The sequence below is a fragment of the Hemiscyllium ocellatum genome, chromosome 23, assembly GCF_020745735.1.
Source record: "Hemiscyllium ocellatum isolate sHemOce1 chromosome 23, sHemOce1.pat.X.cur, whole genome shotgun sequence".
In the NCBI taxonomy this organism is placed as follows: Eukaryota; Metazoa; Chordata; class Chondrichthyes; order Orectolobiformes; family Hemiscylliidae; genus Hemiscyllium; species Hemiscyllium ocellatum.
The window spans coordinates 59,271,026-59,290,995 of record NC_083423.1 but is presented as its reverse complement, the minus strand read 5'-3'; the positions used below and the strand labels follow the sequence as shown (position 1 = coordinate 59,290,995).

General features: G+C 43.8%; 1 protein-coding gene across 1 annotated transcript in view; it reads right to left on the bottom strand.

Moving 5' to 3' along the window:
- appl2 (adaptor protein, phosphotyrosine interaction, PH domain and leucine zipper containing 2) overlaps positions 1-19,970 on the bottom strand; it is a 152,169-nt gene that overhangs the window by 104,110 nt on the left and 28,089 nt on the right. Inside the window, exons 2-3 of the mRNA XM_060843062.1 lie at positions 17,144-17,242; positions 6,164-6,223 (exon numbers count right to left, since the gene is read on the bottom strand). Of these exons, the coding sequence (XP_060699045.1) occupies positions 6,164-6,223; positions 17,144-17,242 (159 nt within the window). The remainder of the gene's footprint in view (positions 1-6,163; positions 6,224-17,143; positions 17,243-19,970) is intronic.

Here is a 19,970-nt window from a genome sequence, read left to right as displayed (position 1 = left end):
AACATTCAAGACTGTGGGCCTAGTGCTGGAAAGTGGGACTAGTATAGATTTAGTGGATTTTTGGCAGTATGGATTTGATAGGCCAAATGACCTCTTCTATATTGTATGATTCTAAGAGACAATATGTCAGCCTTAACTCCTTGCCTGAGTCAAAGTCGTGGTGAAACTTCCTTTCGTGATCTAAGCATTTAATCCAAGGTAAGATTTTGCTGCAGCACTGAGGGGGCGCTATACACTTGCATGAAATGTTATCATGTCCCCACCTTTCCTTTCAGATGTGTGTAAAAAATTCCAAGGCACTATTTCAAAGGATTTGGATTTCATCCTGATATTCTGGTCAATATTTATCCTCCAACTTAGCTCATAAATGGATTTTATTGGTCATTTATTTTCTTGCTATACGATGGTATTCTGTGCAAATCTGCTAACACATTTGTATAAAAAACTGACACTAAACAGCAATTGATTGTGCATGAAGACAGAATAGAGTGCTATATAAATATAAGACTTTTTTTTCATAGGGGCCCATTAGCTCAGTTGGCTGCATGGATGGCTTGGACTGCAGTGTGATGCCAACAGCATGGGTTCAATTCCTGGACCAGTTGGGTTTATCATAAAGGTCTCAATTCACAATGTCTTCCTCTGCATGAGGCATGGTGACCCTCAGGTTAAACCACCACCAGTTGCCTCTCTCTGATGAATAAGCAGCCCTATGGTCTGTTAGGACTTTGGCAACTTTACACTTACATTTAAAAGTTTCTCTCTCAAGTCAATGAGGTGAACTGGTCTTAGAGTGGGATGGCACAACATCGAGGGCCAAAGGACCTGTGCTGTATCTACGTTCAGGTTAGGTGGACTGGCCATGCTAAATTGCCCATAGTGTCCACATGCAGGCTAAGTGGATGGGAAATGCAGGGTTACTGGGGTGGGGGTTGGAGGGGTGGTCAGGGTGGGATGCTCTTCGGAGGGGCTGGTGTGGACTCAGCGGGCCGAATTAGCCTGCTTCCATACTATAGAGACTCTATGATTCAATCTCTACTTATGCTTTGGTTTACAACCAACAAATGTGACTTTGAGCCATGGAATCATACAGCACAGAAAGAGTCAAGCCAGTCCACGTTGAACATAACCCCAAATTAAACCAATCCCACCTGCCTTGCCCAGATCCTTCTAAACCTTTCTTAGTCATGTACTTGTGTCTTTTAAGCACTGTAACTGTTCCCGTATCCACCATTTACTCAGGAAGTTCATTCCATACAAGTAAAAAAATTATTTTTTAAATCTCTCTCCTCTCACCTTAAAAATATGCCTCCTAGTTTTGAAATACCCCATCCTAGAGAAAAGAAAACTACCATTAACCCCATCTATACCCATCATGATTTTATCACCTCTCAACCTCCTACATCCCCGTGAAAAGAATCCCAGTTTATCTTTATAATTCAAACCTTCCATACTCGGCAACATCCTATAACTGGGCAAATAGAACTATACATTGTTCTCCTGAAGAGGCCTCACCAATGTCCTCTACAATGTCAACATGACTTCCCAACTCCTATACTCAAATGACTGAGCAATTGAGGCAAGTGTGCTAAACGCCATTTTAATCACCCGGTCTATATATGGCATAAACCTCAAAGAATTACATGCCAACTCTTACGTTCGACAGCACTAACCAAAGCCCCAGCATTAATTGTATAAGTCCTGCCCCTATTTGCTGTACCAAAATATAATACCTTGTATTGATCCACAATGAGCTCCATCTGCCATTTAGCAGCCTATTTACCCATTTGATCAAGATCCCTTTGTAATCTTCACTGTCTACTATGCCACCAATTTTGATATTGCCTGCAAATTTACTAACCATGCCTTCTATATTTTCATCCAAATCATTCATATAAATAATAAATAAAAGAGGAGCCAGAACTGATGCCTGTGGTACACTGCTGGTGACAAGATCTTTTAAAGTAAATTGGATGTGTTCTTCACCAAGTGAGAAGGCTACCCATTTCTTCCACTGTTTTATATTCAGTTGGGTTTACTGCAACGACAAAGAAACCAGCGTGTGATGTTTTTTGAATTTAAAATACAGCCACAGCTGCCAGCTAAAGGTTCAGCTGTTCCAAATATAACAGTTGGCTGTTAAATGGATACCTGAGCTTTGGTTGTTGCTTTAACAACAATTAAAATTTAACCAATTAACTTAAATTATGCCCAGAAGCCAAAGAAATTTGAATTTTATCGTTTTGACACCTGGAAACCAATCAAAGTGTAAACATCTAATGTGTCATGGGGGGTATACACACCTGGTATTTTGAAAATTAGAAGGAGAGCAACTGCCATCAATCAGAGTCAAACAGCAACTGCCCATTTAATGTCTTGATCTCAAAGAAATTAGAAAGGTGTCTTTTCATGTGTAATATACTCGTAGTAAAAAAGAAAGATGAAGACCTAGGGAAATCAGTAGTTGGAAGAGTGAAAACACTGAAGCAGACAGAGACTATGTGGTCTTGAGATTAAGTTAATGTAATGTTTAATAAATGTTTTAGAGAGCTGGTATCAGATAGTAATAGTTAAAGGGACTCCTGGATTTGTGAGTAGTTTTTATTTAATGTTCACTATTAGAGTTAGAAAAAATAAATTGTTATTTTTCTTTAAATAGTGGAATATAGGGGTTCTCTGTCACTTGCTTACATTTTAACACATTACAAGCCGAGGCGAGCTTTTCTGGATTTTCGTTTTTTAATTGACAGACAGGTTCGACCTCCACATCATAACAGTGGTCAGTTAGTCAGACTGACTCTGGTTTCAACTGGTTAAGGTGAAAGGTGACGCGGTGGGCATGTGTGTGGTAGTGGTGGTGGCAACAGCATGGCACTCTATTCCCAACACGTCAGAATCCATTGAGATGTTAATCAATATTCAAGGACCAAAACTCTTGCCTTAGCTCGTTGGATCTTCAATACTACAACAGAAATGGTTCACAACCATAGATAATGAATAATCCACGCATAATGAATCTAACAAATCTGGCCCTCTCAGCAATAAGAATGTGCTGTTAAATAACTGAGCACACCAGAGGAAAGATTTCAAGAGGAACCACCAAAACTAAATCTTTGAGCGAGGTTATCAGGAACAGAAATCAATCACTGGGCACACCATTGACCAACAAGGTCACATAATGGAAAAGTTTGATCATCCACTGAGTGGTCCGCGACAATCACTGGGTTTCCCGTAGCATTTCCCATTGACAGGCCAGGTCACCCACAGGGTCATGCACTGGACAACTGGGTCAACTACAGTATCGCACATAGGACATATGGACATAACAAGAACTGGGCGCAAGAATAGGCCATCTGGCCCTTCAAGCCTGTTCTGCCAGTCAATAAGATCATGGTTGATCATTTCGTGGCCTCAGCTCCACCCACCACTCTACCTCTCATCATAACCCTTAATTCCTTTACTGTTGAAAACATTATCTATCTTAGCTTTAAAAACATTTACTAGGGAAGCCTCAACCACTTCACTGGGCAGGGAATTCCATAGATTCACAACCATCTGGGTGGAGAAGTTCCTTCCCAATTGAGTCCTAAATCTGCTCCCCTTAATGTTGAAGCTATGCCCTATTTTCACCCATCAGTGGAAATATCCTCTCTACTTCTATCTTATTTATTCCCTTCATAGTTTTATTTGTTTCTCTAAGACTGCCCCCTCATTCTTCTAAATTCCAATGAATATAGTCTCAGTCTGCTCAGTCTCCCCTCAACTCCAGAATCAACTCCTCTACAGCCCTTCCAGTGCCAGTATACTCTTTCTCATGCAAGGAAATCAAAACTGCACACAGCACTCCGGATGTGGCCTCACCAGCACCTTGTATAGCTGCAACATAACCTCCCTGCTTTTAAACTCAATCCCTTTAGCAATGAAGGGCAAAACTCCGTTTGCTTTCTTGCACCTGCAGATCAACCTTCTGTGATTCATGCACAAGGACATCCAGGTCCCTCTACACAGCAGTCAGCTGCAATTTCTTACTCTTCAAGTAATAGTCCTTTTTAATGTTATTCCTACCAAAACGTATGACTTCACACTTACTAACATCATACTCCATCTGCCTGACCTTTGCCCATTTGATTAAGTTATCTATGTCCCTTTGCAAAGTTTCACGGTCCTCTGCACACTTCACTGTACCACTCACCTTAGTGTCATCCGCAAACTTTGACACACTACATTTGATGCCCAATTCCAACTACGTAAATTATGAATAATTGTGGTCCCAACACTGATCTCTGATGCACACGAGTCACTGATTGCCAACCAGAATAGCACTCATTTATCTCATGCTTTACTTCATGTTGATTAACCAATCCTCTATCCATGGGAATCCATTGCCTGTAAAGCCTTGCATCCTTATCTTATACAGCAGCCTTTTGTGCAGCACTTTGTCAAATGTCTTTTGGAAATCTTGATACTCTACATCTACTGGGTCCCCATTGTCCACCGTGTTCGTAATGTCTTCATAGAGTGCTACAAGATTTGTTAAGCATGACCTGCCCTTCATGAAACCATGCTGCCTCTGCCCAATGGGACAATTTCTATCTCGATACCTTGCTATTCCTTCCTTGATTATAGATTTGAGCATTTTCCCCACTACAAAAGTTAAGCTAACTGGTCTATAATTCTTTTGTCTACCTCCTTTTTAAAACAGTGGCATTACATTTGCTGTTTTCCAATCTGCTAGAACTGCCCCAGAGTCCAGTGAATTTTGGAAAATTTCCTTAAGTGCATTTGCTATTTCTCCTGCCATCTCTTTCAGCACCCTGGGTCAGGGCCAGGAGACATGCGTACCCTTAGCTCCATTAGCTTGCCCAACATGACCTCTTTCATGATTGTCTCCTTGTCAATTACTGGCATGTTATTCGGTCCTTCAGTGCGAAGACCAACACAAAATACCTATTCAATGCCTCATCTATTTCCTCATATCCCATTACTAAATACCCCTTCTAGTCCTCTAAAGGACCAATGTTTACTTTAGCCACTTTTTTTGTTTTGTATATCTGTAGAAAATTTTGCTAACTGTCTCTATGTTCTGAGCTAGTTTTTCCTCTTAATCTATCTTACTTTTCTTTATAGCTCTTGTGTGCGGACAGGCTGGGTCACCCCATAACTCCAAGTGGTTCCCATAATCATGTATGACTGAGGTTGCATTGTGTACAGCACAAGGTAATGATTGACTACCTAATCTAATTCATTGAACCTGAAGCTTGGAGACAATGCACCAGCTTGTGACACTCTCGTGTCATCTGATAAGTAGGGAATTTCGTACAAATGATCAGTTTGTATATACAAGTTTACGAAGTGTAGATGACTAAATGGAATTTGTTGCTTGAAAGATTAATATTAAAAGCAGTGAGCAAGTGGTGGCATCTCGCTAGATGGTCTGTATTTCTATAAATTCACCAAGAATTTAAACTGATGATTTGTTGGCTGCTGAGCACTTGTCTTTAATATACTCAGTGTTATCTGTTGTCAAGTTGGGAAGCATTAAGCAGTCTTTGCCCATGCAACAATTTTCTCAGCTGGAAAGGTAGAGTAACTTAATCTGCCATTTGGTGCTAAACAGCACTCCAATGAGTCACCAGTTATCCTCCAGTTAACCTATTACTACAATTTTAATGGGATTACCCAATCATACATAAATCCTTCAAATTTATCAGTATTTTGAATCCCAGATTCTTAAACTGAGTTCTCTCCCTTTACACCAGTTTACCTCAGTGAATCCATTATCTGGCACAATTCAAGTTGCTTTAGAACATAAGATTAGATTACTTACAGTGTGGAAACAGGCACATCGGCCCAACAAGTCCACACCGACCCGCAACTCACCCAGACCCATTCCCCTACATTTACCCCTTCACCTAACACTACAGACAATTTAGCATGGCCAATTCACCTAACCTGCACATTTTTGGTCTATGGGAGGAAACCGGAGCACCCGGAGGTAACCCACGCAGACACGGGGAGAATGTGCAAACTCCACACAGTCGCCTGAGGCGGGAACTGAACCGGGTCTCTCGTGCTGTGAGGCAGCAGTGCTAACCACTGTGCCACCGTGCTGCCCACCAAGTATGAACAAAATATTAAATACAAAAACCTCCAACATTCTCACCTGTTTCTCATATGCAAGAAGCTGTTTGGATAGTTGTTGTGTTGCTATACTCATTTCATTCTGCAATGACAAAAAAAAATCAGCATATTAAGAATGGTCTGCAGAGTGTAAGAGCACAACAGAATGTTCTCAGAAGCTTTGTGAATCTTTCAGAATCCACGACCCTCAATCATATTGATGCAGAAGGCAAATCCAACTCAAGCATAAAACATCAGAAAGCATCTATGCATTTGTTCCAACTAATCAAAACATTGTTACAATTGACAATAGATCTGCATCTAGTCTTTTTTATTCTAAGAACATAATGCAACTCCACATACAAATATGAAAGTGCATAATCTTCCAGAGAAAACTTGAGTTTTCAATTCTTTACAAGCTCAAAGTTTGGGAGAAGATTTGTAGCTTGAGTGCTCGTTGTTGTGGTTCTGTTCGCCGAGCTGGGAATTTGTGTTGCAGATGTTTCGTCCCCAGTCTAGGTGACATCCTCAGTGCTTGGGAGCCTCCTGTGCCAACCGCCTAAGTGCCACATACGAACAACTCCGGTTCCTGCACAGAAGCGCTTCACAGGAGGCTCCCAAGCACTGAGGATGTCACCTAGACAGGGGACGAAACATTTGCAACACAAATTCCCAGCTCGGCGAACAGAACCACAACAATCTTTACAAGCTTTACATTGTTGGCATCTCACAGCCTTCTGTAAACTGCATGCGCGCGTTCATGCCAAGGAGCCCCGATAGCCCCAACTAATGCGCACTTCACCAAGAAGAATCCTTAATAAAACATACGAATATCTTTCCATGCCATCTATACACAATCCCACACAGAAAAATGTTAATTCTTAATTGAAAGAGTTAGGAGTCATCTTGTTTAATGATTTTGCATTCATTACTTCAAATTATTGACCAATTCAAGTTCTTTATCTTTTGTTTAGAATATAAGAAATACAATGAGGAGGCTATTTACCCATGAGCTTGCTCTGTCAGTCAGTAATACCATGGCTGATCAGATCAAAGTCTGAACTCTACTTGCCTGTCTGTTCCTCATAACACTTAATTCTCATCTTCCAAAAATCTGTCTCATTAAACCTTGTGACCCATATTCCATTGCTCTTTGGGGGAGATATTTCCAAGATTATTGAGCTCCCACAGAAGAAATTCCTCTCCATCTTAAAAGGGACACTTCCCATTTTTAAACTGTACACCCAAGTTGCAGATCCCCCTACTAAGGAAACATCGCTCAGCACTAACTCTGTCAAAACCTCTCAGAATGTATACATTTCAATAATGTCTCCTCTCATTCTTCCGAGTTCCAATGGATTCAATCTTTTCACAATGGACAAACCCTTTATCCTAGGAAACAATCTTGTGAATAAGATCATAAGAACTAGGCGCAGGAGTAGGCCACCTGGCACTTCGAGCCAGCCCTGCCATTCAATAAGAAAATGGCTGACCTTTCCATGGCCTCAGTTCCACTTACCCACCCTCTCACCATAATCCTTAATTTCTTCATTGTTGAAAATATTATCTATCTTAGCTTTACAAACATTTACTGACGAAGCCTCAACTACTTCACTGGGTGGGGAATTCCATAAATTCACAACCCTCTGGGTGAAGATATTCCTTCTCAATTCAGCCCCAAATCTCCTCCCCTAATTTTGAGTCTATGCCGTCTTGTCCTAATTTCACCCACCAGTGGAAACATCCTCTCTACTTAGAGTCACAGAGATGTACAGCACAGAAACAGATCTTTCGGTCCAACCCATCCATGCCAACCAGATATCCCAACCCAATCTAGTCGCACCTGCCAGCACCCGGCCCATATCCCTCCAAATCCTTCCTATTTGTATACCCATCCAAATGCCTTTTAAATGTTGCAATTGTACCAGTCTCTACCACTTCCTCTGGCAGCTCATTCCATACACGTAACAACCTTTGCGTGAAAACGTTGCCCCTTAGGTCCCTTTTCTATCTTTTCCCTCTCACCCTAATCCTATGCCTCCAGTTCTGGACTCTCCCACCAGGGAAAACACCTTGTCTACTTAACCTCTATAAGGTCACCCCTCAGCCTCCGGTGCTCCAGGGAAAACAGCCCTAGCTTCTTCAACCTCACCCTGTAGCTCAAATCCTCCAACCCTGGCAACATCCTTGTAAATCTTTTCTGAACCATTTCAAGTTTCACAACATCCTCCCAATAGGAAGGAGACCAGAATTGCATGCAGTATTCCAACAGTGGCCTAACCAATGTCCTATCCAGCCACACCATGACCTCCTAACTCCTGTACTCAATACTCTAAATAATAAAGGAAAACATACCTTCTTCACTATCATATCTACCTGCATCTCCATGGTCTTTGTTCAGCAACACTCCAAAGGATCTTACCAATCAGTCCATAAGCCCTGCTAAGATTTGCTTTCCCAAAATGTCGCACCTCACATTTATCTAAATTAAACTCCATCTGCCATTCCTCAGCCCAGTTGCCCATCTAATCAAGATTCCATTGTAATCTGAGGTAACCTTCTTCGCTGTCCACTACATCTCCAATTTTGGTGTCACCTGCAAACTTACTAACTATACCTCTTAAGCTCAAATCATTTATATAAATGACAAAAAGTAGTGGACTCAACATCCCACTGGTCACAGACCTCCAGTCTGAAAAACAACCCTCCACCACCACCCTCAGTCTTCTACCTTTCAGCCAGTTCTGTATCCAAATCGGTAGTTCTCCCTGTATTCCATGAGATTTAACCTTGCTAACCAGTCTCTAATGGTAACCTTGTCAAACGCCTTACTGAAATCCATTAAGATCACATCTACTGCTCTACCCTTATCAATCCTCTTTGTTACTTCTTCAAAAAACTCAATCAAATTTGTGAGACATGATTTCCCACACACAAAGCCATGTTGACTATCCCTAATCAGTCCTTACCTTTCCAATACATGTACATCCTGTCCCTCAGGATTCCCTGAACAATTTGCCCACCACCGATGTCAGGCTCACCACCTTTCTCAAACAGTGGCACCACGTTAGCCAACCTCTGGTCTCCTGGCACCTCACCTCTGACTATCGATGATACAAATATCTCAGCAAGAAGTCCAGCAATCACTTCCCTAGCTTCTGACAGGAGTTCTAGGGTACACCTGATTAGGCCCTGGGGATTTATCCACTTTTATGCGTTTCAATACATCCAGCATTTCCTCCTCTGTAATATGAACATTTTTCAAGATGTCACCACTTATTTCCTACTTTCTATAACTTCCGTGTTCCTTTCCACAGTAAGCAGAGATGCAAAATACTCGTTCAGTATCTCCCCCATCTCCAGCGGCTCCATACAAAGGCCGCCTTGCTGGTCTTTGAGGGGCCCTATTCACTAGGTAAAAACAAGGACTGCAGAAGCTGGAAACCAGAATCTAGCTTAAAGCGGTGCTGGAAAAGCACAACAGGTCAGGCAGCATCCGAGGAGCAGGTAAATCGACGTTTCAGGCAAAAGCCCTTCATCACGAATAGAGGCAGGGTGCCTGCAGAGTGGCGAGATAAATGAGGTGAGGCGGGTAGGGGTGGGGAGAAAGTAGCATAGAGTACAATAGGTGAATTGGGGTGGGGATGGAGGTGATAGGTCAGAGAGGAGGGTGGGGAAAGGTAGCAAAGAGTACAATGGTAAATGGGGGTGGGGATGAAGGTGATAGGTGAGAGAGGAGAGTGGACAGCGGATAGCTGGAAAGGAAAATAGGCAGGTAGGACAGTATCATTTGTTGTATCCGTTGCTCCCGATGCAGTCTACCCTCCATTGGGGAGACTACACGCCTCCTAGCAGAGCGCTTTAGGGAACATCTCCGGGACACCCGAACCAATCAACCCCACCCTCCCGTGGTCCAACATTTCAACTCCCCCTCTCACTCTGCCGAGAACATGCAGGTCCTGGGGCTCCTCCATCGCCGCTCCCTCACCACCAGACGCCTTGAGGAAGAACACCTCACCTTCCGCTTCAGAACACTTCAACCCCAGGGCATCAATGTGGACTTACCAGTTTCATTTCCCTTTACCCCACTTCACCCCAGTTCCAACCTTCCAGCTCAGCACCATCCCGATGATATGTCTATCTTCTTTTCCACCTATCCACTCCACCCTCCTCTCTGACCTATCACCTCCATCCCCACCCCGATTCACCTTCTGAGCCCTATTCACTCCCTAGTTACCCTTTTGTCCTTAGTATATTTGTAAAAATCCTTGGGATTCTCCTTAATTCTATTTGCCAAATCTATCTCATGTCCCCTTTTTGATCTCCCGATTTCCCTCTTAAGTATATTCCTACTGCCTTTATATTCTTCTAAGGGTTCACTCAATCTATCCTGTCTATCACCTGACATATGCTTCCTTCTTTTTCTTCACCAAACCCTCAATTTATTTAGTCATTCGACATTCCCTATGCCTACCAACTTTTCCTTTCACCCTAACAGGAATATACTTTCTCTGGATTCTTGTAACCTCATGTCTGAAGGCTTCCCATTTTCCAGCCGTCCCTTTACCTGCGAATATCTGCCCACAATCAGCTTTTGAAAGTTCTTCCCTAATACCGTCAAAATTAGCCTTCCTCCAATTTAAAAGTTCAACTTTTAGATCTGGTCCATTTCCATCACTATTTTAAAACAAATAGAATTATGGTCACTGACCCCAAAGTGCTCCCCCATTCACACCTCAGTCACCTGCCTTGCCTTATTTCCCAAGAGTAGGTCAAGTAGGCACATCCACTTACTGAATCAAAAAATTTTCCTGTATACACTTAACAAATTCCTCTCTTAACACAATGGCAGACCCAGTCTATGTTTGGAAATCCCCTACCATAATCACCTTATTATTCTGACAGATAACTGAGATCTCCTTACACACTTGTTTCTCAATTTCCTGCTGAGTATGAGGAGGGTCTATAGTACAATCCCTCTATCCTATCTATTCTGTTCATAATTTTATGAATCTAAAGATCTCCCCTCATTCTTTGTGGCATTGCTTGTCAAGGATAGTATTACAGCGTGGAAAGGACGATGGATGAAGACTTGCCATCTGAGGTAGTTTGGGCTGAGGTTAGAAATAGGAAAGGTGAGGTCACCCTATTAGGAGTTTTCTACAGGCCTTCTAATAGTCCTAGAGATGTAGAAGAAAGGATTGCGAGGATGATTCAGGAGAAGAGTGAAAGTATGGTTGTTATGGGGGTCTTTAACTTTCCAGATATTGACTGGGAAAGCTATAGCTCAAGTACATTAGATGGGCGGGTGTTTGTCCAATGTGAGCAGGAGGGTTTCCTGATACAATATGTAGTCAGGCCAACAAGAAGTGAGGCCATACTGGATTTGGTTCTGGGTAACCGAACCAGGCCAAGAGTTAAGACTTGGAGGTAGGTGAGCACTTTGGGGACAGTGACCACAATTCGGTGACTTTTACTCTAGTGATGGAGAGGGGTAAGTGTGCACAGCAGGGCAAGAATTATAGCTGGGGGCAGGGAAATTACGATGCGGTGAGGCATGACTTAGGATGCGTGGCTTGGAAAACTAGGCTTCAAGGGAAGGGAAAGTGAGGTCTGCAGATGCTGGAGTATCAGAGCTGAAAATGTGTTGCTGGAAAAGCGCAGCAGGTCAGGCAGCATCCAAGGAACAGGAAATTCGATGTCTCGGGCATAGGCCCTTTATCAGGAATGAGGAAAGTGTGTCCAGCAGGCTAAGATAAAAGGTAGGGAGGAGGGACTTGGGGGAGGGGCAATGGAGATGTGATAGGCGGAAGGATTTCAAGGTGAGGGTGATAGGCCAGAGTGGGGTGGGGGCAGAGAGGTCAGGAAGAATATTGCAGGTTAGGAGGGCGGTGCTGAGTTTGAGGAATTCGACTGAGACAAGGTGGGGGGGGAGGGGAAATGAGGAAACTGGAGAAATCGGAGTTCATCCCTTGTGGTTGGAAGATGAGGCGCTCTTCCTCCAACCGTCATGTTGTTATGGTCTGGCGATGGAGGAGTCCAAGGACCTGCATGTCCTTGGTGGAATGGGAGGGGGAGTTAAAGTATTGAGCCACAGGGTGGTTGGGTTGGTTGGTCCGGGTGTCCCAGAGGTGTTCTCTGAAACGTTCCGCAAGTAGGCGGCCTGTCTCCCCAATATAGAGGAGGCCACATCGGGTGCAGCGGATGCAATAGATGATGTGTGTGGAGGTGCAGGTGAATTTGTGGCGGATATGGAAGGATCCCTTGGGGCCTTGGAGAGAAGTAAGGGAGGAGGTGTGGGCGCAAGTTTTGCATTTCTTGCGGTCGCAGGGGAAGGTGCCGGGAGTGGAGGTTGGGTTGGTGGGGGGTGTGGACCTGACTAGGGAGTCACGGAGGGAGTGGTCTTTTCGGAACGCTGTTAGGGGAGGGGAGGGAAATATATCCCTGGTGGTGGGGTCCATTTGGAGGTGGCGGAAATGACGCTGTATATGGAGGTCGGTGGGGTGGTATGTGAAACCAGTGGGGTTCTACTATAAACGTCTACTATAAACTGACTGACTCCCACAGCTACCTAGACTACATCTCCTCCCACCCTGCCCCCTGTAAAAACGCCATCCCATATTCCCAATTCCTTCGTCTCCGCTGCATCTGCTCCCAGGAGGACCAGTTCCAACACCGCACAGCCCAGATGGCCTCCTTCTTCAAGGACCGCAGACTCCCCCAGACATGATCGACGATGCCCTCCACCGCATCTCCTCCACTTCCCGCTCCTCTGCCCTTGAGCCCTGCCACTCCAACCGCCACCAGGACAGAACCCCACTGGTTCTCATTTACCACCACACCAATCTCCATATACAGCATATCATCCGCCGTCATTTCCGCCACCTCCAAACGGACCCCACCACCAGGGATATATTTCCCTCCCCTATCATCGTTCCGAAAAGACCACTCCCTCTGTGACTCCCTCGTCAGTTCCACACCCCCCACCAACCCAACCTCCACTCCCGGCACCTTCCCCTGCGACCGCAAGAAATGCAAAGCTTGCGCCCACACCACCTCCCTTACTTCTCTCCAAGGCCCCAAGGGATCCTTCCATATCCGCCACAAATTCACCTGCACCTCCACACACATCATCTATTGCATCCGCTGCACCCGATGTGGCCTCCTCTATATTGGGGAGACAGGCCGCCTATTGCGGAAGGTTTCAGAGAACACCTCTGGGATACCCGGACCAACCAACCCAACCACCCTGTGGCTCAATACTTTAACTCCCCCTCCCATTCCACCAAGGACATGCAGGTCCTTGGACTCCTCCATCGCCAGACCATAACAACACGACGGTTGGAGGAAGAGCGCCTCATCTTCCGCCTGGGAACCCTCCAACCACAAGGGATGAACTCAGATTTCTCCAGTTTCCTCATTTCCCCTCCCCCCACCTTGTCTCAGTTGAATCCCTCGAACTCAGCACCGCCCCTCCCCCCTACCTTTTATCTTAGCCTGCTGGACCACTTTCCTCATTCCTGAAGAAGGGCTTATGCCCGAAACGTCGAATTTCCTGTTCCCTGGATGCTGCCTGACCTGCTGCGCTTTTCCAGCAACACATTTTCAGCTTCAAGGGAAGGGCACATCTGATATGGGGAGCTTGTTCATGGAACAGCTATTGAGTGTCCTTGATAAGTATGTACCTGTCAGACAGGGAGGAAAGGGTCGTGTGAGGGTGCCATAGATTAATAAGAAATTGGAATCCCTTGTTAAAGGGAAGAGGACGGCCTATGCAAAGATGAGGCGTGAACGTTCAATTGGGGCGATTGAGAGTTATAAGGTAGCCAGGAAGGATCTAAAGAGAGAGCTAAGAGCAGCAATGAGACGACATGAAAAGCCCTTGGTTTGTAGGATTATGGAAAACTCAAAGGCTTTCTATAGGTATGTCAGGAATAAAAGAATGACTAGGGTAGGAATAGATCCAGTAAAGGATTGTGGTGGGAAGTTGTGCGTGGAGGCTAAAGAGATTGAAGAGACACTGAACGAATACTTTTCGTCAGTATTCACTCAGGAACAGGACATTGTTGCCAATGTGAATATTGAGTCACAATTAATTAGAATGGATGGCTTTGAGGTATGTAGGGAAGAGGTTTTGGAAATTCTGGAAAGGGTGAAAATAGATAAGTCCCCTGCGCCTGATGGCATTTATCCTAGGATTCTCTGGGAAGCAAGGGAGGAGATTGCAGAGCCATTGGCCTTGATTTTTATGTCCTCGTTGTCTACAATAGTGCCAGAAGACTGGAGGATAGCAAATGTGGTTCCCTTGTTCAAGAAGGGGAGTAGGGATAACCCTAGTAACTATAGGCCGGTGAGTCTCACTTCTGTTGTTGGCAAGGTCTTAGAGAGAATTGTAAGGGATAGGATTTATGAACATCTGGATAGGAATAATGTGATCAAGGATAGTCAGCATGGTTTTGTGAAGGGCAGGTCATGCCTCACAAACCTTATTGAATTCTTTGAGAAGGTGACTAAGGAGGTGGACGAGGGTAAAGCGGTAGATGTGGTGTACATGGCTTTTAGTAAGGCGTTTGATAAGGTTCCCCATGGTAGGCTACTGCAAAAAATACGGAGGTATGGCAACTTTCAGAGATCTGTGTACATGGACACCAAGATCCCTCTGCTCATCCACACTACCAAGTATCCGACCATTAGCCCAGTACTACATCTTCTTGTTACTCTTCCCAAAGTGAATCACTTCACACTTAGCTACATTGAACTCCATTTGCCACCTTTCTGCCCAGCTCTGCAGATTATCTATATCCCGTTGTAACCTGCCACATCCTTCCTCACTGTCAACAACTCCACCGACTTTCGTATCATCCGCAAACTTGCTCACCCAACCTTCTAGCCCCTCCTCCAGGTCATTTATAAAAATGACAAACAGCAATGGTCCCAAAACAGATCCTTGCGTTAGAGGTTTGGATTAGGAATTGGCTGGCTGGAAGAAGACAGAGGGTAGTAGTTGATAGTAAAGGTTCATCTTGGAGTGTTCCGCAAGGATCTGCTTTGAGACCATTGCTGTTTGTCATTGTAGAGAATGAGAGAGAGAGAGTGTGAGAGAGAGAGAGTGTGTGAGAGAGAGAGAGAGTGTGAGAGAGAGAGAGAGTGAGAGAGAGTGAGAGAGAGAGAGAGAGAGAGAGAGTGTGTGAGAGTGTGTGAGAGTGAGTGAGAGTGAGTGAGTGAGAGAGAGAGTGAGAGAGAGAGAAAGTAAAGGGATCTAAGCCTGTGACCGGGTGCATGTGTGTCTGTAGGAGTATGTGTGTGTGTGAGAGTGAGAGAGAGAGCGCGAGTGAGAGAGAGAGCGCGAGTGAGAGAGAGAGCGCGAGTGAGAGAGAGAGCGCGAGTGAGAGAGAGAGCGCGAGTGAGAGAGAGAGCGCGAGTGAGAGAGAGAGCGCGAGTGAGAGAGAGAGAGACTGAGACTGTGTGTGTGCATAATGCAATGGGGTCACCTGTAGTGTGACACGAACCCAAGGTCCCAGCTGAAGCCATCCCTATGCGTACCGAACTTAGCTCGGCCACTTTTTGCTGAGCAGGGGCAGAACCGGGACCTTGGGTTCATGTCGCACTACAGGTGACCCAATTGCAGTTACACTCACTCTCTCACACACACACACACTCTCTCTCTCTCACACACACTGTCTTTTTTTAGACTAGAATCTCTAAACATTATGGCACAGACAGCGGCACACAGGGGGCTAACACCTTCAACATATTATCTGGGCTGACAGACACCAATTGTTGAAATTCACTTGAGAATGCAACTTTTTAACAAAGTTTTGTGATTTACATATGAAAGAAGTGAAACCAACATGGTCATTCTAACAGATGAGAAACTTACACAATCAAATCTATTTCAATGTCTAACTTCAGTTATGTCACACTGTAAACTTTTGCTATAAATTCTGTATTCTACAATCGTGTACTCGACAATCACCTGATGAAAGAGCAGCGCTCTGAAAGCTAGTGCTTTCAATTAAAGCTATTGGATGATAACCCGGTGTTGTGAGATTTTTAACTATGAATACTAAATGTTTCAATAAGATCTCCTCTCATTTGGATTTGAAAAATGCAGTTTGTTTGCTGGTGTAGACAAAAGGGCACAATTGGAATATACAGTCTTGCTGAGAAGTTTTAACACAGGAATAATGAAAGAGCAACTCATTTTGTCATGGCAAAATTGGAATCCTAACTTGGGTGATGGGGCATACGAACTTTGCATCTATGAAGCTGCTGAACGAGGAATAAAATAATCAGATGGAGACTGAAGATGAAGAAAGTGGGCAAGTTGCACATATGGATTTTAAAATATCTAGAAAATTAACTCTTAGAGATGGATCATTATAAGAAAGGAAGCACTTGAAACATTTTAAACAGCACAATTCATTAAGCAACAATTTGAGCTACCACAAGAGGAAAAAAGAACAAAGTCCAGAGGTATGCATCAGAGTAAAATAAAAGTAAACTTGTTATCTCAAAAACAAAAATCATTGTGAGAGAAGAAAAACAAAACTAGGGCAGACCCTTTCTGCATCAACCATGGAATTTCTTCTTTTCACAGATATATCCAAATCCAATATGTACTCTGTTTTACAATTAATTATAGGAATATGTAACTAAGTCAAATGAAGAGTCTTTTTTTCCTGATCTTCCAATATTATTGGGAGTGTGTAAAGACCTATTTGCAAACTTCATTGTATATTTAGCTCAGGTTGGTTTTGGCAGTATATGACCCACTGTTATGTACTGCTAAAGGGAGTGGCTGGTTAAAGTTTAACCCACATACTTCCTGTGTACTTGACAATAGTTAATCTATTTTTGGAGAGAAACGTCATGCATAGCAATGGCATCTCCACCTTAGTAAGAAGAATGCAATCAAGTTGATCCATGAAAAAAAAATATGGAATTCTAAGTTACGGATGCAAAGTGCTTATTCATTATAAAACAGGATCCGTCAACAAGATAAAGATGAAGCAACACCTACCTGAGCACCATACACCCGCTGCATGGCCTGCAACAACTGGTTTGTATATTCTGTTAGTGTGCCTGCATCTTCTTCAAACACACTTAGCAACGATCGTGTCTAAATAAGAAATACAACAGAATTTTATATCTTGAAGAGCATAAATTATGGATTTAACAGCTTTTACAGTATTTGAAAACAACAGGGCGTTGCATAGTACAACACAGGGGCAGGTCCTTCAGCTGTGATGTTGTGCAAAACATGATGCCTAAATTAAACTAATCCATTCTGCCTGTCTTTGCCTTATATCATTCTATTCCTTGCATATTAATATGCTAATCTAAAAGTCCTTTAAATGCCTTTCATGTATCTGTCTTCTCCATCTGTGGGCGGCACGGTGGCACAGTGGTTAGCACTGCTGCCTCACAGCGCCTGAGACCCGGGTTCAATTCCCGACTCAGGCGACAGAGTGTCTGCGTGGGTTTCCTCCGGGTGCTCCGGTTTCCTCCCACAGTCCAAAGATGTGCGGGTCAGGTGAATTGGCCATGCTAAATTTCCCATAGTGTTAGGTAAGGGGTAAATATAGGGGGATGGGTGGGTTGCGCTTCGGCGGGTCGGTGTGTACTTGTTGGGCCGAAGGGCCTGTTTCCACACTAAGTAATCTAATCTAATCACCCCATCAGTGCACTCTATACACCTATCACTCTAAAAAAAACTTGCCCTTGACATCCTCTTTGAACTGTCAAAACGATATGACTATCAACCCTATCCATGCATCTAAAAGTTTTATAGATTTCTATCAAGTCTCCCCTCAGTGTCCACCGCTCAAGAGAAAACAACCCAAATCTTTCTGGTCTCTCCTTATAGCTCATACCCTCTAATCCATGCACCATCCTGGTAAACCTCTTCTGCACTCTCTCCAAAGCCACCTCTTTCCTGTAAGGTGTTGACCAATGCAATAGTCTAAGTGTGGCCAAACCAAAGTTTTATAAAACTGCAATGTAACATCCTGACTCTTGTACTCAAAGCTCGACAAATGAAAGCAAGCATGCCATATGCCTTCTTTACTATCCTAGCTACTTGCATGGCCACTTTCAGCGAGCAATGGACTTGAACCCAAGGTCCCATCAATGCTAACTCTATACTTTTCCTCAACATTTGATCTCCCAAAGTGCAGCACCTCACACCTGCCCAAATTAAACTCCATCTGCCATTTCTCTGCCCATACCTGCAACTGATCAAATCCTCCTCAATCCTTTGACAACCTTCTACACTATCCACAATTCCACTGATCTTTATATTGTTCGTAAAGTTACTAACCACCCATCCACGTTTTCATCCAAGTCATTTATACATATCATGAACAGCAGAGGTCCAGGCATAATTCCCTGTGAAATACCACTAGTCATAGACCTCCAGCCACAAAAACACCCTTCCACTACTACCTTCTATAGACGAGCCAATTCTGAATCCCATCATTGTAGATCCCATGCATCTTATCTTCTTGATGAGCCTATCACGAGGAACCTTGTCTAAATCCATGTAAACACCATGCTCTGCTCTACCTTCATGGTTCACCTTCATCACCACCTCAAAATATTCAATCAAGTTAGTAAGACATGACCTGCCCTTCACGAAGCCACGCTGTGCCTACGTAGGTCATGCCTTTCCAAATGCGTGTAAATCCTATCCCCAAGAATTCTCTCCAATAGCTTTCCATTGACTGATGCGAGTTTCACTGGTTTACAGCTTCCTGGATTATCCTTATTTCCCTTCTTGAACAGAGGAACTTTAACTATTCATCAGTCCTCCCTGACCTCTCCAGTGGCTAGCAAGGATAAAAGATCTTGGTCAAGGCCCCAGCAATCGCTCTTGCCTCTCTCAATACCCTGGGACTTACCCACCTTAATGTTCTTCGGGAGTCCTAAAACCACTTCTTCCTTAATCTCAGAATGCAATGCCCTAGCATATTAGCATGGCCCACACTAATCTCACTATCCTGGGTATGCTTCACCTGGGTGAATACTGATGCAAAGCAATCATTTAGGATTTCGCCGACATCCTATCCCTCCTTTATCCTCGACTGGTCCTACATTCTCCATAAGTTATCCTCTTGCTTTTAAATGTATGTATAGAATGCCTTGGAGTTCTCTTTAAAGCTACTTGCCAAGATCATTTCATGGCCCCTACTTACACTTCTAATACCCTGCTTGAATTCTTTCCTGCTTTCTTTATATGCCTTGCTGGCCCAGTCTGATTTTAGCTTCCTAAACCTTACATAAATCTTCTTTTCCTCTTTTGACTAAATTCTCAACCTCCCTCACTATCCAAGTGTCACCCTGTTTTCCCCCCTCAGTTAATGCAGAACTCTAACAGAGACATAGTATGGCTTCTTCATCTTTATTCTCTCTCCAGGAGGGAGAGAGAACCATCACCTACGAGCACAGGGACATGGGTTCATGGTCTTCTCAGGAATAGCAGTTTCTCAATAAACTATAGTCATTTTACAAGGTGGAGCATCCAGATAAGGCAACATACATATTAAATGGCCGATCGTTACAATCGAGTATCAATAGCAGAGGCCAAGCCCTTTAATGTTATACAATGAATGTTCTTAACCTTGTTAACTGGATTCATACAATGGATACTTTTCACCTTGTTAACTGACGTTATATACTGAAAGCTGTCTCATCTTGTTAAATGGCTCTACATAATGAATGCTTTTCCACCTTGTTAACCCATTACGTTTGCCTCCTGCACCCCATTGTTAAATGTTATTTCTTATCTGATCTGAGTCATGCTCAGCTGAACCTCGTTTCACAAACCTCAGAACCTAACTCTTTCCCTG